This window comes from Macaca mulatta, chromosome 9 (genome assembly GCF_049350105.2).
Source record: "Macaca mulatta isolate MMU2019108-1 chromosome 9, T2T-MMU8v2.0, whole genome shotgun sequence".
NCBI lineage: Eukaryota > Metazoa > Chordata > Mammalia > Primates > Cercopithecidae > Macaca > Macaca mulatta.
In genome coordinates, this window is record NC_133414.1 from 113,931,729 (window position 1) to 113,958,662 (window position 26,934).

The 26,934-nt window shown below is 44.6% G+C and overlaps 1 protein-coding gene and 1 long non-coding RNA gene across 10 annotated transcripts in view; one reads left to right on the forward strand and one right to left on the reverse strand.

The window, feature by feature from the left end:
• Positions 1-1,034: 1,034 nt before the first annotated feature.
• ARMH3 (armadillo like helical domain containing 3) overlaps positions 1,035-26,934 on the reverse strand; it is a 234,021-nt gene continuing 208,121 nt past the window's right edge. For all 9 annotated transcript variants that reach the window (XR_013398298.1, XM_077947332.1, XM_077947327.1 and 6 more), the window contains 2 exons: positions 5,295-5,411; positions 1,035-3,119 (listed from right to left, as the gene is read on the reverse strand). Coding sequence is in view for 8 of the 9 variants with exons in the window: in XM_077947332.1 (XP_077803458.1) it covers positions 3,027-3,119; positions 5,295-5,411 (210 nt within the window). In the remaining variant the exon portion in view is untranslated. The remainder of the gene's footprint in view (positions 3,120-5,294; positions 5,412-26,934) is intronic.
• Positions 5,923-11,409, forward strand: LOC144331293 (uncharacterized). Its single transcript, XR_013398331.1, has 2 exons — positions 5,923-7,986; positions 11,103-11,409. It is a non-coding gene; the product is annotated as an uncharacterized LOC144331293 (long non-coding RNA).

Here is a 26,934-nt window from a genome sequence, read left to right on the forward strand (position 1 = left end):
TGTCCTGTCCTAGATTCCTTGTTTTCCAGCAGATTTGGGGAGCGACTGACAGGTTTGGGGATCCAAGTCAAGATACACAGTAGGAAAGAAATGCCCTTGTTATGAAACCCCTTCTTTAAGATTAGCTCCTTTTCCAAAGGCAGGGCTAGCACAGAAGCTGGGCTCCCTCATCTCCCAGGAATGGATCCTGAGCTCCACAGGTCTGACCTTCCTCAGGATGCTTCTGGGCTCCGCACCCACAAGCCCCCCGACCCCTTGCTATGAGGATGAGCGGCCCTTGTCTGGTAGGTCTGAAGGAGTGACCTGTTAAGACCAAAAACTTTAAAGTGACTCAAGCACACTTAATTTCTTCAATTAGCTTTAATTTCTAACCACTTGATTTAATCAATCCAGCAGGAATTGTGGTGGGAGTTCCAGCCTAAGAGGCGGAGAAGTGGCTGAGGGTAAGATTGTCTTTAGGAGCAGTGCCCTGCGATTGGATCTCCCTTGGCTGTGGAGGAGCCTCCACAGACCTGGCATAGAAGCTGGGCATAGAAAGTGCTTGGGCAGCTCCTGTTGAGGTTGTTTTCCAGGAGAGAATGGACACTCTCATTTGGAGTTCTTGGAATAGGTATATGTGAATAAACTGGTAAAGAGAAGGGCCTTTACAATGGAGGGCAAGGAGCCCTCTGCTTAGTGCCCCATGCCCTTGACTCATCCTTATTCACTTGGAGGAAAGGCTGGCAGGAATCCAGAAGTGGCCAAATGGGTTGGCTTGCCTCCTCAATACCACTATGTTTGGAGATAAGGGAACTAACTCCCTTATCCCTCCTTCTACCCAGAGGGCAAGGGAGGTTACAGCTCTGTGAACCCAACTGGCCTCTACTAGGGCCAGGAGACTCAGAGGAAGGAGGAGAGTTCACAAGGGTGGGTAGGGGTCCCCTAGCCAGATGGGAGCAACACCTAGGAGATTACCTTACCTCTATGTTTGAGGAATGAGTCTGGGCAACAGAGATTAAGAAAAAAAAAAAAAAAAAAAAAAAGGCAACACTAAAGACAGTCCCACACAAATCAATTTTTAATAATTTCAACTTGCCACCAGCTCCAGATCCAGCTGCTTTGGGGGTTTATCACCAGGGAAAATACTAAATGCCCCAGGCTGAGCTATCCATTCAGTGATCAGATGACCCAGCCTGTGATCTCTTAAGAACCTACATCTACACATGGCAGCCTGTTAGTGGATTCTCTGGAACTAGCGCATAGCTGCTTAATGTTAGAGCCAGAACTCTGGTTGCCAGGGAGGGCAAGTAACCCAAAGAGATTTTAGGTTAAATGGATAGCAGCCCAGGTGGTCCCAGACATGCTCTCACTGCTGAATTCCTCCACTTATTCCTAGAATATACCGGTGCTGTTTGCTCCCGCCATCCTGAGGGCTTTAGAAAGTGCTTTAAAAAGGGAGGATCTCGAAGCAGCAGCTATTTCAGAGGCAGCTGTGGGGAAAGCCTATAGAGATTCCATGGAAGCTATCCAAGGGAGGAAGCACAAGCCAACTCCCCAAAAGTCAGATTTGCCTGTGGCCCCACCCAGAATCTGAGTGGACAGAATAGAGGCCTTATGCATGATGCTCACCTGGCCTGTTTCAGATGGAGGGCACCCTACCCCCAGGAAGTTCTCTCCCTCCCAGGCACTAAACCACGACAGGAACAGATTCCTCCCCAGAGGAAATTCTCAGGCAGGTTGGATGTAAACAACAGCAGGGTAAGGGGGTGGAACACGTGGAGGGGAGCTTAGCAGAGGCAGGAGAGGCTGCCAGAGGAGGGGGGGCTAGGGAGGCGGGGGAGCTGCTGGAAAGGGAACCAGCAAAGTAGGCACCTTGAGGGCTCCAGAAAATCTGTCAATGTTTATTTCATACATACCCTAAAGACAGAGTAAATAAGATTAGAAACGAAAAGTTAAGGTTGTGACCCTATTGTGCTGATGGGTCAAACGGGTCAGAAGGAGGGGAAAGATAATGGTACTCCTAGTGCCAACACTAAAATTCAAAAGGCGGTGGCCAGACAGCAGAGCACTGGGCAGATTCTCATCTCCAGTTTCCCAGAGGAGTCAACTCTGAATTCAGAAAATAGGAAAACTGGCCGGGCACGGTGGCCATGTCACGGTGGCTGACAGAAACAAACTCTAGAGGATGTGAGAAGAACATCTAGGCTCCCAGCACTTTGGGAGGCTGAGGCGGGTGGATCATGAACTCAGGATATTGAGACCATCCTGGGTAACATGGTGAAACCCCATCTCTACTAAAAATACAAAAAATTAGCTGGGCATGGCACACACTCCTGTAGTCCCAGCTACTCAGGAGGCTGAGGCAGGAGAATCGCTTGAACCCAGGAAGCGAAGGCTGCAGTAAGGCTGAGATCACGCCACTGCACTCCAGCCTGGGTGACAGAGGGAGACTCCATCTCAAAAAAAAAAAAAAAAAAAAAAAAAGGAAAAAGGAAAGAGGTACCCCATTCCTACCCTACCCTAAATCTGAGCCAAGGGTCCTGATGACTGGACAAAGTGCCAGTGGGGGCAGGGGACACAGATTTCAAGCCAAGCACAGCCCCAGGCCCAAAGGAAGCAGGATGTAGCTCCAGCTATATCTGAGAGTTCATCTGTTTTCAGAAGCCGAGCAGAGCCACTGACTTTCAGGGTGCTGGCATTACCCTGAGGCTTGCCTCACCAGCTCCCGAGAATTAGTCAGTAGCTACAGCTTATAACCTCAAGACTGGAAATGTGAGGGGCTGTTAGGGAGCCCACTCTGGAAGTCCCCATATTTCTGGAGGCCTCTCCCCACTGTGCCCACCCATTCCTCCCCAAATAAGATTATCCCTGGCTTGACCCTCTTGCCCCTGCTGCCCGAGCTCCACTGAAGTATAGTCTTCACCAAGAGAACTTGGTATCTGTGTTTCTCTGCAACCTCGGGGGCAGCCCCCTCTCCCCTCACTCCCCCTCCAGCCCATGATCCTCATGGGTAAGGGCAGTCAGAGGCTGCTCAGTTAGGCGTGGCCTCAGGAGATAGTGGAGAACTCCTTGAGCAGGACTTCTTGGCTGAGTGTATGGAAGGCCAGGTTTCTCCGGACGTTGGTGCTAATGGATCGAACCTGGGAAAGGGTAGGTGGGGAAGGTGGGAGGGCACAGCCAGAGAGAAAACAGGAGAGAGTCAGTTCCAAACGGGAGAGGACAGTGCCTGCTACAGCGGTCACTAGAAGTGTCTCTCTTAGGAAATGAACCCTTAACAGCTATTATCCCTGCAGGCAAATGAGCAAACAGTTCCTTGACAGCAGGGAAGGAGAGAAGAGGGGCTGATAGGAACAAACTCTAGAGGATGTGAGAACAACATCTGGGCTCCCGGGGAGGTAGAATCAGGCACAGACAAGAAAGGAGGGCTGAGGCTGGCCTCTGTCCCTGCTTTGGCTATGCAGAAGGGGGACTGGGCTGCTCAGTGATCTGATGGAGGAGGAGAAACTGAGGCCAGAGGACTCATGCTCTAGTACCACCTCTCTTTAGATGTGTTTCTAGTCTCTTCACTCTCCCTTTGGATTTATCTACATTTTCGGGTTGGCAGGAGTGTTTAGAGATGCAGTCCTTTTCTGGCATAGATGGTAGGGGTATGATCCAAGGAGGCCAATTTCAATGGCCAGGGCCAGGTGACACTGCTAGTGAGTCCCAGCTTGGGAGCAGGGCCAAGTATTCTTAACTCCTATAGTACTCCTTCTAAGATGCCTGCCCACTCGAGAGGAAAGCCTGGGGCGTATCCTTGCCGTGTACCCACTGCTCACCTCACGTACGCTCTACCCACAGAACCCTGCACGAAGTGTTGCCTGGGTCAGCCTGGGAAAAGCCTGTAGAGAAAGGGTCAGAGGGCCCAAGTCCCTACTCTGAGAGGGTTCCAAGAGGAATCTGGCAGACTCTTCAAGGAGATTTTCCCATAGGAAATAGCTGTGTAGGTTGCCTGAGAAACAAAAACGGCGGGAGAAGGACAGTGTGTCCTCCTGGGGCCCAAAGTCTCAGAAGCTTTCCTTCAATTTCTGCTATGCTATAGGAAACTTAATGAAGTCGTCAGGAAGGAAGCAGAAGAAAGGGCAGCATGGCAAACAGCAGGAAATTTGAGCTCATTAGCTCCAAACCGGACCAGACCCTCTTTGCTCCCCTGTGCTAGGGGAACGAATATGAGCAGAAATGAGTAAGGCCATGGTGAGTGTCTCAGAGCCTCAAGACACCGCTCCTGTAACCCTCTCCAGCTCCTCACAGATTGCTCTCTGTTAACCACTGGCTCCCAGTACTTCCTCCACATCAACTTGAAGACTTGCCAACCATTCCATAAAAATGCTCTACTCTGCTATCACTTTACAGTAATGATTTCTGTGTTCCAAATGAACTCACCCCAGAACATGTCTTCCTGACCCTTTGGAAGTCCAAAATCCTGAGGAATGTCATGTCAGGAACAGAGTTGGGCTATGTTTAGCACAAGACAAATGATCTAAAATGCAGTGCCTTTACCACACACTTGGCATGGGGTAAGTAAAAGCTGAGCTGATGCAAGTTCAGCCCCAGCAGAGGGAGGTCTAAGGATAGGGAAAGTGGGTACAGAGGCCTGCATGTCCTGGTCTCAGTTCCCAGCCAGGATGTTTGTGTAAAACCAAGCTGGTAGGGTGACAGGACTGCAGGGAGGCTGAGCTTTTCTTGAGAACAGCTCAGAGTACAGGGCAGGAAAGGGACCATCAATAGGGCTAGCTCTGTGGAGACACTGACTGGGAAGTTAAGTAGGAGGCACAGCAAATGCTCATGGCTCCAAGTGCCCAAGGGTTGGGGCTGCAGGAAGCTGAGTGATTAGAAAGCAGGGAGCGGAGACTGGAGAACTAGATCGGGAGGGGACTCAGACCAGCGGCCAGTTAGGAGTTTGGGAAGAAGTAATTCCATAAGAAGGGGAAGAATCAATTACTCTTATTAGTTGCCCTGAGGACAGGTTAAGGAATAATGAGCTAGATCTGCCCCTGGGAACACACATCAAACCCCAGGCCCAGCTGGAGCTGTGCAAGGGCTGTCTCCATGGCTGCAGAGGAGAAGTAGGCAACACCACCTCAAATAGCATCTTCTCTTACTGCCTGGTACAGTGGCGGAGAGAAGTTGCATACCCCATCCCAGCAGACCCCTCAAGTCTTGTTTTATCTGCCCTTAGCAAACCGCAGTTGTCCCCTAGAAGCCCATCTGCACAGTAGAACCCAGTGGCTGCGGGTGGGCCCTTAAGACACAGGCAGAGGCGGTGGGGCACTTACCAGCTCTTTGAAGAAGGCAGCTTCCTTGTGCTGCTCTGAGTAGCGCTCATACTGGTCCAGGCCGTCCTGCAGCTTCAGTGTGAGTGTGTCATAGTTGGCTCTCACCACCTCCAGCACCTGGGGGACATCAAGAGCCAGGCAGGGCTTAGGCCATGCAAATCCCACATCCCTTAGCTCCACGCTGCTGATCTACTGGTTTGGGTTTGGTCTGTGACAACACCCCCAAGAAACCTTGCTCATTACTTATCTTCCAGAAAATAGCCTGGCTACAGGGAACGATGCCTCAGGTTTCTGGGACCACTTTCTCTCTCTCTTTTTTTTTTGAGACTGAGTCTCGCTCTGTCGCTCAGGCTGGAGTACAGTGGTGTGATCTCAGTTCACTACAACCTCGGCCTCCCAGGTTCAAGCGATTCTCCTGCCTCAGCCTCCCGAGTAGCTGGGACTACAGGGACACACCACCACAGCTGGCTAATTTTTATATGTTTTAGGAGAGATGGGGTTTCACCATGTTGGCCAGGCTGGTCTCGAACTCCTGACCTCAGGTGATCAACCCACGCTGGCCTCCCAAAGTGCTGGGATTACAGGTGTGAGCCACCAAGCCTGGCCAACTTTCTAATCTCTCTCTCTCTTTTTTTTTTTTTCTTTTTGAGACAGAGCCTCACTCTTATCACCCAGGCTGGAGTGCAGTGGTACAATCTCGGCTCGCTGCAACCTCTGCCTCCTGGGTTCAAGTAATTCTCATGCCTCAACCTCCTGAGTAGTTGGGATTACAGGTGCGTGTCATCATGCCTGGCTAATTTTTGTATTTTTAGTAGAGACGGGATTTCTCCATGTTGGCCAAGCTGGTTTCTAACTCCTGACCTCAGTTGATCCACCAGCCTTGACTTCCAAAAGTGCTGGGATTACAGGCACGAGCCACTGCAACCACCGCGACTTTCTAATCTCTTCTATTCCCTGCCTTTCCTGAACAGCCCAGCCTGGCCACCAAGTCTGTTTACTCTGAGTATGGTAAAAGAGCATGAGAAGAGGTTATAGAACAGTAAGCATCTCAGCTTACCAGTATCCCTGACACCACAAATGTGCTCTCAGCCTTATCCTGAAGCTTTCCCTGGCCAGGTTGTCACAGTTGCTGAGTAAGACTTTGCCAATGTCTCCTTCCTTCTCCCATTCTGGGAACCACATTTCTTCAGTCTTGGGATGTTCCTCAGCACCATCTGCTACTTGTTTTCATTGCTCAGTGCCAACTCAGTCTTCTTATCCAGTGCCTGGACTGAACTTCAGGGCATCCCAGCCTTTGGGTATAGGGTACGCTTTCAAGACTAAGCTAGAGCCTTTGTTCTGTGGGGTTTTCCTCCCACAACACCTCTCTGATTTTCTATGTGGGGAGGATTCAGACTTCCACTGACTCCAGGAACCTTGAATATCTGTGGTTACAGAAAGAAGGGACTGTTCATAACCAGGCCAGATGTCACTTCAGCTTATAATATCATGAATCAAAGGCAGGGGCAGTTGAGGGAGAGGCACTACACATCAAATCAGAAGAAGTGAGCTAGGAAGAAAGGGGAGACCAGGAGAGGGGATGATCATTCACTCTGATCATCAGAGTGAAGTTGATCTGACCTGGAGGAAAGCCTATGGCATTGTGGAGCACTCCCTGCTCAGTAGGGAGCTTGGAAGAATTAGTGAGTGACAATGAACACACAGCTCTGACAGAAGGGGGTGGGGAGTTGGGAAGACGAAATAAGCCAGAGTCAGGATGGAGGACAGGCTCCTGAGGGGCCCAAAGGTGCCTCTGCACTGCTCCCTGTACCAGTCCAAATTTGTGCCAGGCAGACTTCACTTGGTAGCAAACACTCTGGCTGCCAAAAATTCCTGAGGAGACAGAAGGGCTGGACAGCACAGGGAAGGCTTGTGTCCCTATGGGAGAGTTACTGAGTTTGGTTTGGGAAGGAAGGAACGGCTAGGGCAAAGGTCTGGCCCAGCTTTCTTCCCTTCAGACACCCAGTTCTACAAGATCATTCTGCCTGGTGTGTCCCATAGACTGAAGTATAGGCTGGTTCCTCTACTTCTCATTCCATTTGTCAGTTCTGTAGGCAGGAGGACTGGTACCCAGCAACAGCAGTCACCCACAAAGTAATCTGGTCCTCTCATGCACGTGGGCTGGACTCGTGGCTGGAATATCTGCAGCCAAGGTCTTGGCTCAGAAGTGAATGGCTCAAGCCCAGAAAAAGGCAAAATTCCTCTAAGATGGAATCAGCCCCTAGGAACCAGGCAGAATAGAATAATACATGTTTTCCTATGCCCTGAAATCTGGGGAGCTTCATCTATGCTTAAGACCCAGCAACTTGGACTCAGCCTTTCCTGAGGGGTATCAAGTGCCAAAGGACAAACGTCATGCTAAAGTCAATTTCTGCGAAAGAAGTTACTGCATGTGAAGAGATGGTTGTACCTTTTGACCACATCCTGAGAGCCTCAGGCTGCAGGTAAGGCTGCTTTGATCACCTGGACTTTCTCCTCTTGCCAGGGCAGGGGAGAAGGTCTAAGGTCTCACTTAGAAGAGTGATTTCTTCCTATCCCAATAAATCTGGCTTTTGCCAGCATGGTTTAGTTTAGTTTGTTACAGGGAGGTGAGAGCAGAGAAGGTCCCTGAGCTACTAGCTCCTTGGAAGAAAACCAGAAGCAGCCGGACATGGTGGCTCACGCCTGTAATCCCAGCACTTTGGGGGGCCGAGGCAGGCAGATCACCTGAAGTCAGGAGTTCAAGACCTAGCTTGGCCAACATGGTGAAACCCCGTCTGTACTAAAAATACAAACATTAGTGGTGGTGCACACCTGTAATTCCAGCAACTTGGGAAGCTGAGGCAGGATAATAGCTTGAAACCCAGGAGGTGGAGGATGCCATGATCTGAGATCACGCCACTGTACTCCTGCCTGGATGACAGAGTGAGACCTTGTCTCAAAAAAAAAAAAAAAAAAAAAGAAAAAGAAAAGAAAACCAGAAGCCTGGCTGGACTTATGGTGCTCGTGATCTCAGCTCTCCTCTTGTCCAGACACTGCCTGTTGCCACCTCCCCCTTCCCTGGCCCTTTCTTTTTTTTTTTCTTTTTTTGAGACAGAGTCTTGCTCTTGTCGCCCAGACTGGAGTGCAATGGTGCAATCTCGGCTCACTGCAGACTCCACGTCACAGGTTCAAGCGATTCTCCTGCCTAAGCCTCCTGAGTAGCTGGGATTACAGGCACCTACCACTACGCCCGGCTTTTTTTTTTTTTTTTTTGTCTTTTTAGTAGAGACGGGTTTCATGATATTGGCTAGGCTGGTCTCCAACTCCTGACCTCAGGTGATCCACCTGCCTCGGCTTCCCAAAGTGCTGGGATTACAGGCGTGAGCCACGGCGCCCGGCCTTCCCTGGCCCTTTCTTGTGGGCTTACTTCCTTTCTTCCTCTTATACCCAAGGAAAGTTGCCTGTCAGTTCATCTAGTCTCTGCTGTCTCCTGCCCTTGTCACTTTTTTTTTACTCCCAAGGGAAAAAGATATTCTAGGCTCAGGTCTGGGCCCCAACCCATCCAAGACTTCAGAACACTAGCAGGTACTTGCCTAGCCTGGGACTTTGCTTTCTGTAGTTTCAGACTTAAGGAACATGTCTCATTTGAGTCTCAGCACTGGCCTGGGACATGGTGAGGGCCACACTTAGGCAGACAGCCATCTCCCAGAGCCTCTGCCTAAAGGCCTGAGGCTTCACCACATTTTGCAGCCACAGTATCTGCTTCCTGGCAACTCTAAAGGTCCCTCTCAGGTTGAAATCCCTTTCCAATCCATCAGGTAACAGTCTACGCCCCCGCAAGCACAAGGCTACCTTCTTTCATCGGCTGTTGGGCTTGTGGGCTTCCTAGAATCATGCCAGCCACCTCAGCTCAAGGTAGCCTCAAAGCCCGTAAGTCACCTACAGGTCACATGCTCTCCAAGGAATCCTCACACCACCACCTATGACCCTTAGGAGACAGAGAGTTGAGTCTTGGCAACAGCCTGATAGAAAGTTAACTGAGCTGGCCAGGCACGGTGGCTCACGCCTGTAATCCCAGCACTTTGGGAGGTCGAGGTGGATGGATCACGAGATTAGGAGATCGAGACCAGCCTGACCAAGATGGTGAAACCCTGTCTCTACTAAAAATACAAAAATTAGCTGGGCACAGTGGTAGGTGCCTGTAATCCCAGCTACTTGGGAAGCTGAGGCAGGAGAATCACTTGAACCCGGGAGGCGGAGGTTGTAGTGAGCCGAGATCATGTCACTGCACTCCAGCCTGGGTGACAGAATGCGATTCTGTCTCAAAAAGAAAGAAGAAAGAAGAGAGAGAGAGAGAGAGAGACAGAAAGAAAGAGAGAGAAAGAGACAGAAAGAAAGAGAAAGAGAGAAAGACAGAAAGAGAGAAAGAAAGAAAGAGAAAGAGAAAAAGAAAGAAACAGAAAGAGAAAGAGAGAGAAAGAAAGAGAAAAAGAAAGAGAGAAAGAAAAAGAAAAAGAAAGAAAGAAAGAAAGAGAAAGAAAGAAAGAAAGAAAGAGAAAGAAAAGAAAAAAGAAAAGAAAATTAACTGAGCTTGGAGTTCTACTCTTGTTATGGGACTTCAGACAATTCACCTAGCCTCTTATTATGGGACTTTAGACAATTCATCTAGCCTCTGGGAGTCTCAGCCCTTTTCTCTGTAAAATGGAACTTGAACTCACCTTCCTAAAATGACATGGGAATAAAAGTTTTTAAGTTCCTGAATAAAAGTTTTAAATAACATACAATTGATGGAAACACTGTCATCCCAATGGCTACACAGCTACCTAGACAGTTCCTATGACTCAAAAGTAACTACTTTCACAGTCCAGGAAGTACCTGCCTATTTCAAACTGTCCCAAAGATTCTATGTGCATAAGTGATTCCTCACCACAAAGGAACATCTTCTGGGTTCAAGTGGAAGACAAGGGATACAAAAATGGACTCAGTTTCAAAGATCTCATGCCCTCTTCTTTGCCTCAAAACACTTTGCCTCAACTTAAGTAAGGGGAAAACAAAGCGGGCAATGTTTGGGAGGGCCTAAACATCTGCCCCTGAAGTCTCTGGAGGTAAGGGGCCTGGGAGGACAGCGAAGTCATCAAGAACATAGGATTGAGGTCAGAGACCTACGTTTTAGTTCCCAGTCAACCACTAATTAGCAAAATAAATTTATGCAAGTTTCTTAATCTCTTTGAGCCTCAGTTTTCAGTATCTATAAAATGAAGACAACAGCATCTACATCTTGTAAGGCTGATGTGAAGATAACATGAGATAATGATTATACAATGCCTGGCACATAATCAATAGTCAGTAATGGTTACTAATTTTATAATGAAAGATTTTCTGGTGACAAGGAGTATTTGGAGTTATGGCTGTCTCAAGATAGTTCTAACCATAAGCCAGGGGCTAGGGCCTCATACTTCTTCATTCAGCCTATGGCAAATTCTGGTGAAGAGAAAACAACATTGTCTATTATTCTTTTTTTTTTTTTTGAGACAGAGTCTCACTCTGTCGCCCAGGCTGGAGTGCAAAGGCGCGATCTCGGCTCACGGCAACCTCTGCCTCCCATGTTCAAGCAATTATCCTGCCTCAGCCTCCTGAGTAGCTGGGATTATAGGTGCGCACCACCATGCCGGCTAATTTTTTTTGTTATTTTTAGTAGAGATGGGGTTTCACTATTTTGGCCAAGCTGGTCTCAAACTCCTGACCTCATGATCCACCCGCCTCAGCCTTCCAAAGTGCTGGGATAACAGGCATGAGCCACTGCACCAGGCTAACATTGTCTATGCAATATGAAAGCAAGCCTCTCACAATGACCTCACCATTCTCAGTGTAACTAGCAAGGCATCAGCCAGAACTCAGAGAATGGCCAGGATAACTTTGGTAGTGCAAAGTGACACAGGTTATACTAAAGAAAAACTAAACAGAGAGGGCTGGCTTTGCATGATGCAGGTTGTGAGGCTGTTGGCTACATCAGGATCAGGATGTCTTCAAGACAGGACGTAGATGAGATCCTAGTGCACAAGGTTAGTTCAAAATTGTTGACAAGGTTTCAGACACATACACACCTTAGCACACATAATATGCATTCCTCACAGACTATTCAGTAGCCTGTGCTCCATTTATTTCAGCAAGGCCTTTGAAACACAAAATAATTTCTACCCTGAAGATAGCAGTGGCAAAACAAGAATCGCCAACGTCGAAAAGTTCCTGGCAATGGCTATTCAGTCTCAATGCCAGAGGGCTTTGCCTTGTGCCTGAAAAATTACTCAGTTTCGAATCTCTGTTGACCTGAATTCCCAGCAGAGTAACAGTGAGAGGACGACTAAATAATAGGATGTGACCTGGCAGCAAACTTGTGTTCATTAGTTTCTTCTCAATTTAAGCTGACATTTACAGTTTAACCTGTTTGGGGAAAACATGGGAAGCTGCCACCAGCCCTCTCCCAACCGGGGCAACATGTATGGTCTTTCCTAGGGGCCAGGCTGCCAGATGAGGCTGAGACCACAAGATACTAACAGAGAAGCTTACAGAGACTTCTTACAGAATAGAAAATAAACCAGGAACCTAACAGGATGGTAGTGGGGAATAAAGAGGCTACAAAATCAGAAACCTAGGTTCAAATTTTGAACCATCATTTACTAGTTATATGACTTTGACCTGGGTTTTAGTTTCCTTAATGGTGAAGTGGTCATAATACTATCGTCTTATAACATTATGAAGATTAGAGATAGTATACAAAATAAATATAAAAAATAAATGATAGGGCCTAGCAAATAGAAGGTGCCAAATGGATGAAGGCTGTTGAGATGGAAACAAATAGAAACAATGAAAATGGAAAAATGGAAGTATCTGATGTGAGGGAGGGGAAAAAAGAAAAAGTGTCTGATGTATTCGAATAAGATGAATCAGCTTGTTACATGGTAGCCAGGAGGGCCTGGAGTTATTCCTAGCATCTGAGGATAGCGATAAGGAAAATCATACCTTTTTGGCCGGGCGCGGTGGCTCAAGCCTGTAATCCCAGCACTTTGGGAGGCCGAGGCGGGCGGATCACAAGGTCAGGAGATCGAGACCACAGTGAAACCCCGTCTCTACTAAAAAAAATACAAAAATTAGCCGGGCGCGGTGGCGGGCGCCTGTAGTCCCAGCTACTCAGGAGGCTGAGGCAGGAGAATGGCGGGAACCCGGGAGGCGGAGCTTGCAGTGAGCCGAGATCGCGCCACTGCACTCCAGCCTGGGCAACAGTGTGAGACTCCGTCTCAAAAAAAAAAAAAAAAAAAAAATCATACCTTTTTTTTTCCTTTGAGACGAAGTCTCGCTCTGTCACCCTGGCTGGCATGATCGCAGCTCACTGTAACCTCCACCTCCTGGGTTCAAGTGATTCTCCTGCCTCAGCCTCCTAAGTAGCTGGGATTACGGGTGCCCGCCACCACTCCTGGCTAATTTTTGTACTTTTAGTAGAGACAGGGTTTTACCATGTTGGTCACATTGGTCTTGAACTCCTGACCTCAGGCGATCTGCCTGCCTCGGCCTACCAAATTGCTGGGATACAGGCGTGAGCCACCACGCCCGGTTATCATACCTCTTTTTGGCCAAGTGCTACTACATGGACAAAACCATAGAAATAATAGTTCTGGATCAGGTACGGTGGCTCACACCTATAATCCCAGCACTTTGGGAGGCCAAGGTGGGAGGATCGTTTGAGGTCAGGAGTTCAAGACCAGGCCCTGGATGATGGCCTATGTTTTATTATTTTTTTGAGACAAGATCTCACTGTCATCCAGGCTGGGGTACAGTGGCTTAATAACAGCTTACTGCACCCTTGACCTTCTGGGCTCAAGTGATTCTTCCACCTCAGCCTCCCAAAGTACTGGAATCACAGGTGTGAAAAAAATATATGCATATATTTGTATATATTTATATAAAATAAATTATATAAAATATATTTATATAAATTATATAAAATATATTTGTATATTATATATAAATATATATACACAGGTGTGAAAAAACATGCATATATTTGTATATATTTATATAAAATAAATTATATAAAATATTTATATATTATATATAAACATATATAAAGAAAAAATAATAGTTCTGGGAGGAGCCTTTGAAATCACTTACCTAGTTCATGGCCCTCATTTCACAGAGGAAGAAATAAATGTCCAGAAAGATTGGAAATCGCCCAAAGTCATAAAACTGGGATTATATACCAGAATTTTCTCTCAATCCAGTGCTCTTCCTATACTAGCAGGCTGGTCTAACCTGGGGCACATTCTTGAGTTTACAGGCTAAACTTGGGTCTTCAGAGACCAAAGATTCGAGGAATTCAAACTTGCTTCTCCTAAGAAGTTTGGAAGTACGATTTGTGGAGAGCTAAGAAAGTAACCTGGTGAAGCCTTGATTTGCTGTTTGAGCTTTAATGATAGCCGTTTACTCACTTTAGCTGTTTACTGCCCAGCTCCTTAGGGCTCCAGGGTTTGACAATTTTCAATACTAGCAGTTGAACACCCCGCTTAACCCTGTTGATAGTTGGTGTAAACCAACAAAATTTTATAGACCACTCCAAACTCATTATCAGCAATATCTGATTTTGGCTGCTATTTTGATTACTCCATACTCATTTTAGATGAAAGCTTGAAATTCAAAGGTCTTTGATCTTTAATTGGGCTTTTCAGGCCTCTGCCATCCTGTGGTCTTCAGGCTCGGGGTAGAGTGTCAAAAGATTCAATAAATTCCTTCTACAATGAATGCTCCTATCTCAAGGCTAATCTTCCATTTTCCCAAAGAGACTGTCATCATTCTGTTCCACTTCCATGCAGTTCTGCTTTAACCCTAACTCCTAATCATAAAAAAATTAATCTCTGGGTGACTTGAAACAGATAAAGGAGTTAAAATGGAATCAGGAGGAAAAAAAGATAAAAAGGTTTTTTATAGGATTTTCATAATAATTTCCATCCATCTGTCCCACTGGATTCTTGATTCTACTTTAGCTGTTTACTCACTAGAGAATATGATTTTTTGAACCCATTTCTTCCACAAAGCAGGAAAGGACAGCCTGAGTCATCAGTCTCTGAAAATACAAACAAGAGCATCACCAGGCTAAGTCCAGACACTGCCCTTGCTTCTCTTTCCCATAATGTGGAGGGGGCTGGGTAGGCACTACTTATTCTGCAAGCTGATAATGGAGAAATAATGAGTTTGTTCCATGGCAAGTTGGGTAATGGAGTTTATTCCTCATGATGTTTCAGGATTTTGGACACATCTATCCTGGTGCCCACAGAATCAAGAAGCAAGAAGTCTGGACCACAAAGCAGGTATACAGAAAAAAAAAAAAAGAAGGACTGAATAATCAGGTTTGCTCCCCAAGCCACCTTTCTAAACTGTTCACTGCTCTGACCTTTCTGACCTCCTAGTCCTAGCATAATTGTCTTATCCTTAAAAGAAATAGTGCTGGGCTGGGTGCAGTGGCTCATACCTGTAATGCAAGTACTTTGGAAGGCCGAGGCGGGCAGATCACTTGAGGTCAGGAGTTCAAAACCAGTCTGGCCAACATAGTGAAACGCCATCTCTACTAAAAATACAAAAATCTGCCAGGAGTGGTGGCATGTGCCTGTAATCCCAGCTACTTGGGAGGCTGAGGCAGGGGAATCGCTTGAACCCAGGAGGTTCAGTGAGGTTGCAGTGAGCCAAGATCATGACTGGCGACAGAGTGAGACTCCACTTCAAAAAAAAAAAAAAAAAAGTGCTCAGCATACCTTGGGCCTTCAACACTGGTCACTGGCAAATCGACTGCTAGAGGGGAGAGGAAGGTCCAAGAAGCTGCAGGCAGTTTTTAATGGTAAACACACAATGAAATCTCCCTCTCACCATCCATGGAGAGGCAATATCACAAGTCAAACATACCATTTGTCAGCCAGAAAGGCTGAAGTCATCTTCTTTATAATACCCAGCAAATTTCCTCAAACTCAAAGGAAGACAACTTTTCCTACAAAATTGAGAATGACCTACTCAGGGCATTGCCTAGTTCTCTTCTCTGGATTTGTTATTGGGTCTAAAATGCTCTATAAACTTGGGCAAGAGACTGAAAGAGAAATGGAAGGTCTTATCGTTTATTTCCTCTGAAAGGACTAAATTTAGCCTCCCATTCTTCCTCTATTTTCCTAAAACCAGGCCTTTCCCAGAACTGGTTATGTGTCTCCTAATGAGGAATAGCCCTCTTTTCACCCAGAAGCAATAAAGGTCTGTCCCTAACCTTGCAATTTAACCAGCCTAAGCAGAGCCTCTCAACGGCATTCTAACAATTATGTTAAGTGTAGTCAGATGCTGGACAGCTTAGAAGAGGGATTCTGATGAGGGAGAAGCAAAAGCCAATTCTTCTTTCCCTAAAATCCATATTCTTCCAAATTCAAGATTAATTAAAGCTAAACAAGAAGCACAGCACTGCCAAGATGTTCTCTAAGTAAAGATCTTGGCAGGTCACTGTTGGGTCTAGTTGCACCTGGGTGCTGAAAAGTTCCAATTAGTAGCTAGTGATAATCAAGATGGCATAGTGGTTAAGAGTATGGCTCTAGAGTTAGCCTGCCTGGACTCATATCCTATCTTCACCAGTTAGCAGCAGGGTGGAGCTGGGTAAGCCTGTTTGTTCATCTTTAAAGTGGGAATACTAATAACTTCATCATATATAGCTGGTTCTGAGGACTAAATAAGACAATGTATTGAAAGCTTTCTGTGCATGGCACACAGAAAGCACTTAAGAACTGTAGCTGTTACTATTATTTTCTTTGCCTTGATATGACCCTATGAATAACTATTTTTTAGGGCCTGAAATTGGGAGAAGTGACCTATTTCCATAGCTTCCCTTTCAATCCCATCCATAAATAAGAAAATTCCTCTCAGCTGTCCCCACCCTTTCTGGAAGATATTTGCATTCTACAGGTTTCCCAACGAGGGATTTCCTGTGGAGGAAAAAATATACTGCTTTAGGGTTCATGCATTAGCAGGTGGACGCAGGCAGAGTGGCAGGCCCTCTTCTAGAAAAACAACATGCCATTACTACTGATTTCCTCTCTGAAATCTCTCATAGCTAGATGCCCAGCACTCTGAAGAAGGCTCAGTGTGATGGATTTTCATAATGTCTAACAGAGTCCTAAGAAACAACGAACAGTCAACATGTTTGCAAACTAATTTAGTAACACAGGCCCAACCAAAAAAAAAAGGAATCCCTCATCAAGGTCACATGGTAAGATTAGAGTTAGATCCTGATGTACCTTCAGCACTGTTCTCAGCACTCTTTGACAGGCTTCGAAAGCCCTCAGAGCCAAGTCTTGCCTTTATGGAGCTAACATGCATCCATCAACAGGCACACCCACAGATGTAAGGACATAGAGGGTTGAGCCAGTAACACTAAGTATGGTTTGGAGTCAGCTGCTTAACTGATCAGTGAATGGGTAGCTAGATTGAGATAGTGTCACACCTTCTAAGACTGGGAAAATAAGGAACCCAAGGCTTGTTATCTTTTTCTTTCTTTTTTTTTTTTGAGACGGAGTCTCGCTCTGTCACCCAGGCTGGAGTGCAGTGGCGCACTCTCGGCTCACTGAAAGCTCCGCCTCCTGGGTTCAAGCCATTCTCCTGCCTCAGCCTCCCGAGCAGCTGGGACTACAGGCACCCGCCACCACACGCAGCCAATTTTTTGTATTTAGAGTAGAGACAGGGTTTTACCACGTTAGCCAAGATGGTCTCAATCTCCTGACCTCGTGATCCGCCTGTCTTGGCCTCCCAAAGTGCTGGGATTATAGGCGTGAGCCATCACGCCCGGCCTCTTCTCTTTTGTTTACCACCTCTTCCTCTTTACATTACTGTGGTAGCTAATTCTGAGCGCAAAATTCTACACTAGTGTAGCAGGACCCCTGAGACAGCAGCTGCAGGAAGGACCAACCATTAGCTTGGACACATCTGTGACTGACACTGACAGCCTAGACTCCATCAGGGCAATCACCTGAAAGGCAGTTTCTTCAAGGCTCAGACCTGACACTGAAAAAAATAAATCCTGTACAAAAGATGAAATGAATGGGAGAGGATGTCACTTTACTCTCAAAATATACAAGCTATAGCTATAGCTATGGTTTCTCGGAAATTACATTTGATCCACTCTGAAATGTCCTTCTGAGGTGTGTTCAATGTAGCAATGGATTCCAACTGCATAAATTCAGCTCCACTGTGCAGTGTACTTATTAGATAACTGTCCAAAACAATCTAAGCAGACAAACATAGTGATCTTTGAGCAGCCAGGTTCAAGGAGTTGCTGAGCCATTTTTAGCACTTGTTTGCATATAGCAACCAAAAGAGTTGTATCTCAGACAACAAGGAAAACAATTAGATTCATGAGCTCCGATGCTAACTAGTACCCAGAGGAGACTGTTAAATTCCTTTAAATGCTATCGGCTTACCCTTCTCGTCCATGGGCAGATGGAGGGTCTCAAAGAGACACAGTGACCAAGCAGACAGTTAAAAGGATAAAATATTAGAGACCCAAAAGCTTCAGGTTCAAACTCTCCTTACTGTTGAGAGACATGAAGGCTGAGCCTTTGTAAATGATCAATGTTAGTTAAGGCTAGCACTTGGACCCAAGAATAGATGGAAAAAAAATGGGGAAAGGGAATATCAGAAACGTTTTAGTAAATTATCTTAAAAAGGACATAAAAATGTTCACTATATATACCATTTCCAATATCCATTTGAGACTTCCTTCTGTAGTAACTGAGAAAAAGAGGAGGGAAGAACGAGAATGAGGTAGGCAGAGATTTTATATATATGTATATATGAATAGTTAATGTAAGGGAAGGTTCTCTGAAAAATATGTGAAATTCAAAAAATTCAGTTGGGCAACTCAGGGTATGCAGTATTTTAAAGTAGTTCAGAACTTCCACTTGATAGAGTAACTGAGAACTGGGAAACAATTCTTGTCAGATACTGGATAACAGGCAATGCAGGACAGGAATCCTAAGAGAAGGAAAACAAGGAGAACTTTAAGGTCCTGCCGAGCTAAGGAGACATATAGTTGTTTCCGGAGGCAGATTATCAAAAAGAAGGGAGATAGGCTGAGAAGGAGCTTCAGAAATTTTCAAAGTGTTTCTACTGAATTTCTTCTTAAATATTAATAATATGGATTGCATATGTTGGGTCTTACTCAACTAGGTCAGACAAAAATTAACTGAGAATTTGTAAGCTGAACAATTCTCAGAGTTCACAGAGGGCTGGGAGATGTTTGAATTTTGACTAACCAGAATGAAGAGTACTTGTTGAATACCTAGGGCATTCAAACAAGATGCCAGAATAGTTACACCTTAGCAGTGGCACTAAACTAGCCCTAGAGTAAAGGCTACTTTAAACTTACCCAAATGAAGACTTCAAAGATGTGCCAGAAGGATTGTACTACTCCATAAATATTTTATCTGCCTTCCTGAATACAGTCCAATATAATTTAAAGAAAGACAACAAAATCTAGCACTTAAATTCAATAAAAATCACCAGACATATCAAGAAGCAGAAAAATGTGACCTATAACCAAGAGAAACAGCAGTCAATAGAAATAGACCCAGAAATGAGGGAGATGATGAAGTTAGCAACAAGGACATTTAAAGAGCAATTATTTTAAAGACCCATTAACATAATAAAGAGAAAAATGGTAGATATAAGGCACATCATAATAAAATTAGTGTTAAAGGAAGAATAGTAAAAGCAGCTAGAGAAAAAAAGACACATTATGTACAGAGGAACAAAAATAAGAATTCACATTTCTTGCCAGAAAGTATGTAAGCCAGAAGACAATGTAATAATAATATTTGTGTTGACAGGAAAAAAAATAGTTAACTTAGAATCCTACAACCAGCAAAAACATCATTCAGAAATGAGAGTAAAATAAAGACCTTTTCAAACAATCTGAGAGAATGTGTTGCTGAAAGTCCTGTACTACAAGAGATATTAAAAGATGTTCTTGACTGGGCGCAGTGGTTCACACCTCCAATCCCACCACTCTGCAAGGCTGAGGTGGGCGGATCACAAGGTCAGGAGTTGGAGACCAGCCTGGCCAACATGGTGAAACCCCGTCTCTACTCAAATACAAAAATTAGCCAGGCGTAGCGGCACATGCCTGTAATCCTAGCTACTTGAGAGGCTGAGGCAGAAGAATTGCTTAAAGCCAGGAGGCGGAGGTTGCAGTGAGTGAAGATCGCGCCACTGCACTCCAGGCTAGGCAACAGAGCAAGACTCTGTCTCAAAAAAAAAAAAAAAAAAAAAAAAAACGCCAGGCGCAGTGGCTCACACCTGTAATCCCAGCACGTTGGGAGGCTGAGGCAGGCAGATCACGAGGTCAGGAGATCGAGACCATCCTGGCTAACACAGCAAAACCCCATCCCTACTCAAAAAAAAAAAATTAGCCCACTGTGATGGTGGGCACCTGTAGTCCCAGCTCCTCAGGAGGCTGAGGCAGAAGAATGGCGTGAACCCAAGAGGCGGAGCTTGCAGTGAGCCAAGATCGTGCCACTGCACTCTAGCCTGGGCAACAGAGTGAGACTCTGTCTCAAAAAAAAAAAAAAAAAAAAAAAAAGATGTTCTTTGGCAGAAGGAAGCTTATATCACCTATAACTATAAATAACAATAAAGAGCATTAGAAATAGTAAATACATGGGTAAACAGAAATTATTTTTACACAAATTTAAAAATGAGGAATAAGATAACTGACTCTTTGAAGCAAAAAATAACAATAATGTACTGTGAAATTAAAACAACCCTAGAAGAAAAATGTATGACAACAATAGTACCAATGAAAGAATAGGGCAAATGGAAATACACTATTACAAGGTTTTCACATGTAACGTGAAATAATATAACATTATTTTGAGGGTGCACTATGGCCGGGTGCAGTGGCTCACACCTGCAATCCCAGCATTTTTGAAGGCCGAGACAGGCAGATCACTTGAGGTCAGAAGTTCGAGACCAGCCTGGCCAACATGGTGAATCCCTCTCTCTACTGAAAATACAAAATAGCTGGCCGTCGTGGCACATGCCTGTAATCACAGCTACTGGGGAGACTGAAGCAGGAGAACTGCTTGATCCCAAGAGGGAGACGTAGTGAGCCAAGATCGTACCACTGTACTCCAGACCTGGCAACAAAGTGACATTCCATCTAAAAAAAATAAATAACATGAAGGTACACTGTGATAAGTTAAAGATATACTGTAAGCCTTATAGCAACCATGAGAAAAAGAAAACGAAAACAGATAGCTAAAATGTCAATAGCAGATATAAAATGAAATCATAAAAAAAAAAAAACCCTCAGTAAAACCAAAAGAGGGCAGAAAAAGAAAAAAAAAAAAAAGAACAATAAGTGGATGGGAAAAATGGGGGGAAAGCAAGATGGTAGTTTTTAATTCAGTTATATACATAAATAAGTTAAATGTAATACTCCAATTAAAAGGCAGAGACTTTCAGATTGGATATAAAATCAAGAGCCAATTATACAGGTTGCCTAAAATAAACCTACTTAAACCAGGCACGGTGGCTCATGCCTGTAATCCCAGCACTTTGGGAGGCAGAGGTGGGTGGATCACCTGAGGTCAGGAGTTCGAGACCAGCCTGACCAACAAGGAGAAACCCCCATCTCTACTAAAAATACAAAATTAGCCTGGCATGGTGGGGCATGCATGTAATCCAATCCCAGCTACTTGGGAGGCTGAGGCAGGAGAATAGCTTGAACCCAGGAGGTGGAGGTTGCAGTGAGTCAAGATCACGCCATTGGACTCCAGCCTGGGCAACAATAATCTACCTAAAATATAAAGACACAGGTTGAAAGTAAAATGATAGAAGAAAGTTGAATTGCTATATTAATATCTGACAAAGGAGACTTAAAAACAAGAAATAGTATCAGGAATATAGAGCAAAATTTCGTAATGATAAAGAGGTCTATTCATTATGAAGACATAATAAACCCATACATATATGCAGTTTCAAAACTTTGAATGAAACAAAATTGATAGGCTAAAGAAGAAACAGAAAAAGCTATAGTTACAAGTTGAAGGTTTCCATACTACTTTCGGTAACTAATAGAACAAACAGGTAACCCTAAACAATATGGGTTTGAACTGTGTGGGTCCACTTATCCACAAATTTAAAAATATACATATATATTAGAAAGGTTTTTGAAGATTTGGAACAATTTGAAAAATCTTGCAAATTGTGTAGCTTAGAAATTTTGAAAAAACTGGTTGGCATGGTGGCTCATGCCTGTAAATCCCAGCACTTTCGGAGGCCAAGGTGAGAGGATTGCTTGAGCCCAGGTGTTCAAGACCAGCCTGGGCAACACAGTGAGACTCCATCTCTTAAAAAATAAAACAAAATTAAGGCCAGGCACAGTGGCTCACACCTGTAATTGCAGCACTTTGGGCCGCCAAGGAGGTTGGATTACAAGGTCAGGAGTTCGAGACTCGCCTGGCCAATATGGTGAAACCCCGTCTCTACTAAAAATACAAAAATTCGCTGGGCGTGGTGGCACATGCCTATAGTCCCAGCTGCCCAGGAGGCTGAGGCAGGAGAATCACTTGAACCCAGGAGGCAGAGGTTACAGTGAGCCAAGATCGTGCCACTGTACTCCAACCTGGGCGACAGAGCAAGACTCCGTCTCAAACATAACAAAACAAAAACAAAAACAAACAAAACAGACAATTCTCAAAAGAAGACATTTATGCAATCAACAGACACATGAAAAAATGTTCATCATCACTGGCCATCAGAGAAATGCAAATCAAAACCACAGTGAGATACCATCTCATACCAGTTAGAATGGTGATCATGAAAAAGTCAGGGAACAACAGATGCTGGAGAGGATGTGGAGAAATAGGAACACTTTTACACTGTTGGTGGGAGTGTATACTAATTCAACCATTGTGGAAGACAGTGTGGCGATTCCTCAAGGATCTAGAACTAGAAATACCATTTGACCCACTGATCCCATTACTGGGTATATACCCAAAAGATTATCAATCATGCTACTATAAAGACACATGCACACATATGTTTATTGTGGCACTATTCACAACAGCAAAGATATGGAACCAACCCAAATGTCCATCAATGATAGACTGGATTAAGAAAATGTGGCACATATACACTATGGAATACTATGCAGCCACAAAAAAGGATGAGTTCATGTCCTTTGTAGGGACATGGATGAAGCTGGAAACCATCATTCTGAGCAAACTATCGCAAGGACAGAAAACCAAACACTGCGTATTCTCAATCATAGGTGGGAATTGAACAATGAGATCACCTGGACACAGGGTGGGAAACATCATACCCCAGGGTCTGTTGTGGGGTGGGGGGAGGGGGAAGGCATAGCATTAGGAGAAATACCTAATGTAAATGATGAGTTAATAGGTGCAGCACACCAACATGGCACATGTATACATATTTAACAAACCTGCACGTTGTGCACATGTACCCTAAACTTAAAAAAAAAAAAAAATCAGGACTTTACAAACTCTCAATTAAAAGCCCTGATGCAGCTCAAAAAAAAAAAAAAAAAAAAATCAAATTAAATTAAACCTTTGGGAGGCCAAGGCAGGCGGATCAGGTCAGGAGGTCAGGAGGTCAGGAGATGGAGACCATCCTGGCTAACACAGTGAAACCTCGTCTCTATTTAAAATACAAAAAATTAGCCGGGCGTGGTGGCAGGCACCTGTAATCCCAGCTACTTGAGAGGCTGAGGCAGCAGAATGGCATGAACTCAGGAGGTGGAGCTTGCAGTGAGCCGAGATTGCACCACTGCACTCCAGCCTGGGCGACAGTGCAAGACTCCGTCTCAAAAAAAAAAAAAAAAAAAAAAAAGGAAGAAAACATTAAGTATGTCATACTTAATGTAAGATATACATAGAGACTATATTTTATCATTTACTACCATAAAATATATACAAATCTATTATAAAAAGTTAAAATTTACCAAAACTCATGCACACACACACCATACATGGCATCATTTGCAGCTGAGGGAAATACAAGCAAATATAAAGAGGCAGTATTAAATTATAACTGTATAAAATCAACTGTAGTACCTACTATACTACTGTAATTTTTTTTTTCTTTTTTGAGACAGAGTCTCACTCTGTTGCCCAGGGTAGAGTGCAGTGGCATGATCTTGGCTCACTGCAGCCTCCGCATCCCAGGTTCAAGCGATTCTCCTGCCTCAGCCTCCTGAGTAGCTGGGATTACAGGCATGAACCATCACTCCCGGCTAATTTTCACAGAGATGGGGTTTCCCCATGTTGGCCAAGCTGGTCTTGAACTCCTGACCTCAGGTGATCTGCCTGCCTCGGCCTCCCAAAGTGCTGGGATTACAGGCATGAGCCACTGCACCTGGCCAACTGTAATATTTTCATAGCCATCTCCTGTTGCTATTGTGGTGAGCTCAACTGTGAGTATCCACTTAAAATGCCCTGTGACGCTAATAATCTCCACATGAGTAGTTCCTCTCTCCAATAAATTGTGTATTGCAGTAAAAAGTGATCTCTCAGTTGGGTGCAGTGGCTCACGCCTGTAATCCCAGCACTTTAGGACGATGAGGCAGGCAGATCACCTGAGGTCAGGAGTTCGAGACCAGCCTAGCCAACATGGCGAAACCCCATCTCTACTAAAAATATAGAAATTAGCCAGGCGTGGTGGCACTTGCCTGTAATTTCAGCTACTTAGGAGGCTGAGGCAGGAGAATCACTTGAACCCAGGAGGTGGAGGTTGCAGAGAGCTGGGATTGCACCATTGCATTCCAGCCTGGACAGGAAGAGTGAAACTCCATCTCAGGAAAAAACAAAAAAACAAAAAGATCTTTCACAGTTCTCATATATTTTTCATGGTATTTAGTGCAATAGTGTAAAACTTGAACAACTCCATGGAACCCACACAAAGTGCCATGAGAGATGCTGAAAGCGCTCCCAAGAAGCAGAGAGGAGTCACGGCATTACAAGAAGAGGTTGAATTGCTTGATACGTACCACAGACTGAGGTCTGCAGCTGCAGTCACTTGCCATTTCAAGAAAAATGAATCTAGTGTAAGGATAATTGTAAAAAAAAAAAAAGAAAGAAAGAAAGAAAGAAAAGGAAAGGAAATTTGTGAAGCCATTCCTGCAGCTATGTCAGTGGGCATGAAAATCTTGCATTTTTTGCAAAATACCTTTTTATTTTGTATTGAAGATGCAGCTTTTATGTGGATGCAGGATTGCTGTAAGAAAGGCATACCTATAGACTCTAATGTGATTACAGAAAAAGTGAAGTCATTATATGGCAACTTAAAGCAATAGGAAGGTGAAGAATTTAAAGCTGGGGAACTTAATATCAGCAAAGGATGGTTTGATAATTTTGAAACAAATTTGGCTTTAAAAATGTTAAGATAACAGGAGAAGCAGCCTCTGCCGACCAAGAGGCAACAGACAAATTTCTAGACACCATTAAGAAAATCACTGAGATAGCAAGACCCTGTCTCTATCTGTAAAAACAAACAAACAGAACGAACAAAGAAAATCACTGTAGACAAAAGTACCCTATTCTGAAAAAAATTTCTGCAAAGGACATTTATTAGTAAGGAAGGAAACTGACCACCAGGATTTAAGGCAGGAACAGTAACCCTGCTTTGTGCAAATGCAATTGGGTTTATGATGAGGAGTGCCCTTATCTATAAACCTTAAAGGCCTGAGTCTTGAAGGGAAAAGAAAAACACCAGTTTTTATCTTGCTAGTCTTCTGCTAGTCTTCTTGTTATATGACAAGGAGGCCTGGACAACAAAAACCCTTTTACTGGATTGGTTCCACTGATTCTTTTTCTCTGAAATCACAAAGTACCTTGCCAGTTAAGGAACTGCCTTTTAAAGTTCGTTTGATACTGTACAATGCCCTTGGCCACCCATGACCCCACGAATTCAGCACCAACCACGGGTGCCCCAAAGATGTCTCTAATTCAGCCTCTAAATCTAAATCCGAGGGTCATAAGGACCTTTAAGGCTCATTACATATGTACTCTATGCAAAGGATTGTCAATGCTATGGAAGAAAACGCAATTGGAGAGAATATTACGAAAATTTGGAAGGATTACAACACTGACGATGCCATCATTGTTACAGAAAAAGCCATGGGCCAGCTGCAGTGGCTCACACCTGTAATCCCTGCACTTTGGGAGGTCAAGGTAGGAGGACTGCTGGCATCCAGGAGTTCAAGGCCAGCCTGGGCAACATAGTGAGACCCCATCTCTACAAAAAATAAAAAACTAGCTGGGTGTGGTAGTGTATGCCTGTGGTCCCAGCTCCTCAGGAGGCTGAGGTGGGAGGATCACTTGAGCCCAGGAGGCCAAGGCTACAGTGAGCAGTGATCACGTAAATGCGCTCCAGCCTGCGTGACAGAGTGAGACCCCCATCTCCAAAAAAAACAAAAAGAAAAAGCCATGAAAGGCTGGGGGTGGTGTCTAATGGCTGTAATCTCAGCACTTTGGGAGGCTGAGGAGGGAGAATGGCTTGAGGTCAGGAGTTTGAGATCAGCCTGGGCAACATAGTGAGACCCTGTTTCTATTAAAAAAAAAAAAAAAATTGGAAAAAGCCACAAAAGTCATCAAGTCCAAAACAACAAATTTCTTCAGGAGAAAACTGTGTCCAGATGTTGTGCATGACTTCACAGGATTTACAACAGAGCCAAATCAAGGAAATTATAAAAGAGGTTGCAGATATGGATCTTGGAGAAATTCCAGAGCTAACAGACACATCATCAGAGGAATAAACAGAAGAAGACATGACGGAGATGTGTTCTTCCCCAACCAGTGCCAGACAATAGGAAGAAGACATAGAAGAAGCAGAGCCAGGAAACCAATTGACATTAGACAATCTGGATGAAGGGTTCCAATTATTCAAGACTGCTTTTGACTTCTTTTACAACATGAACCATTCTATGATACAGGCAATAGAACTAAAGCAAATGGTGGAGAAAGACTGGTACCATACAGAAACATTTTCAGAGAAATAAAAAAGTAAAAATGTTAGACAGAAATTATGATGGATTACCACAAAGTCAGTTATACCAAGTGTGCCTGCTTCTCCTGCCTCCCCTTTCCACCTCCTCCACCTCTTCTGCCTCTGCCATCCTTAGACAGCAAGACCAACCCCTCCCTGTCCTCCTTCTTCCTCCTCAGCCTACTCAACATGAAGATGATGAAGAAGATCTTTATGACCCACTTCCACTTAATGAATAGTAAATATATTTCTCTTCCTTGCGGTTCTCTTAATAACATTTTCTTTCCTCTAGCTAACTTTATTGTAAGAGTACAGTATATAATACATATATAAAATACGGGTTAATCAACTGTTTATGTTATCAGCAAAGCTTCTGGGTCAGGCATGGTGGCTCATGCCTATAATCCCAGAACTTGGGAGGCCAAGGCAGATGGATCACTTGAAGTCAGGAGTTCAAGACTAGCCTGGTCAATATAGTGAAACCCCATTTCTACTAAAAATACAAAAATTAGCCGGGTGTGGTAGCAGGCACCTGTAATCTCAGCTACTTGGAAGGCTAAGG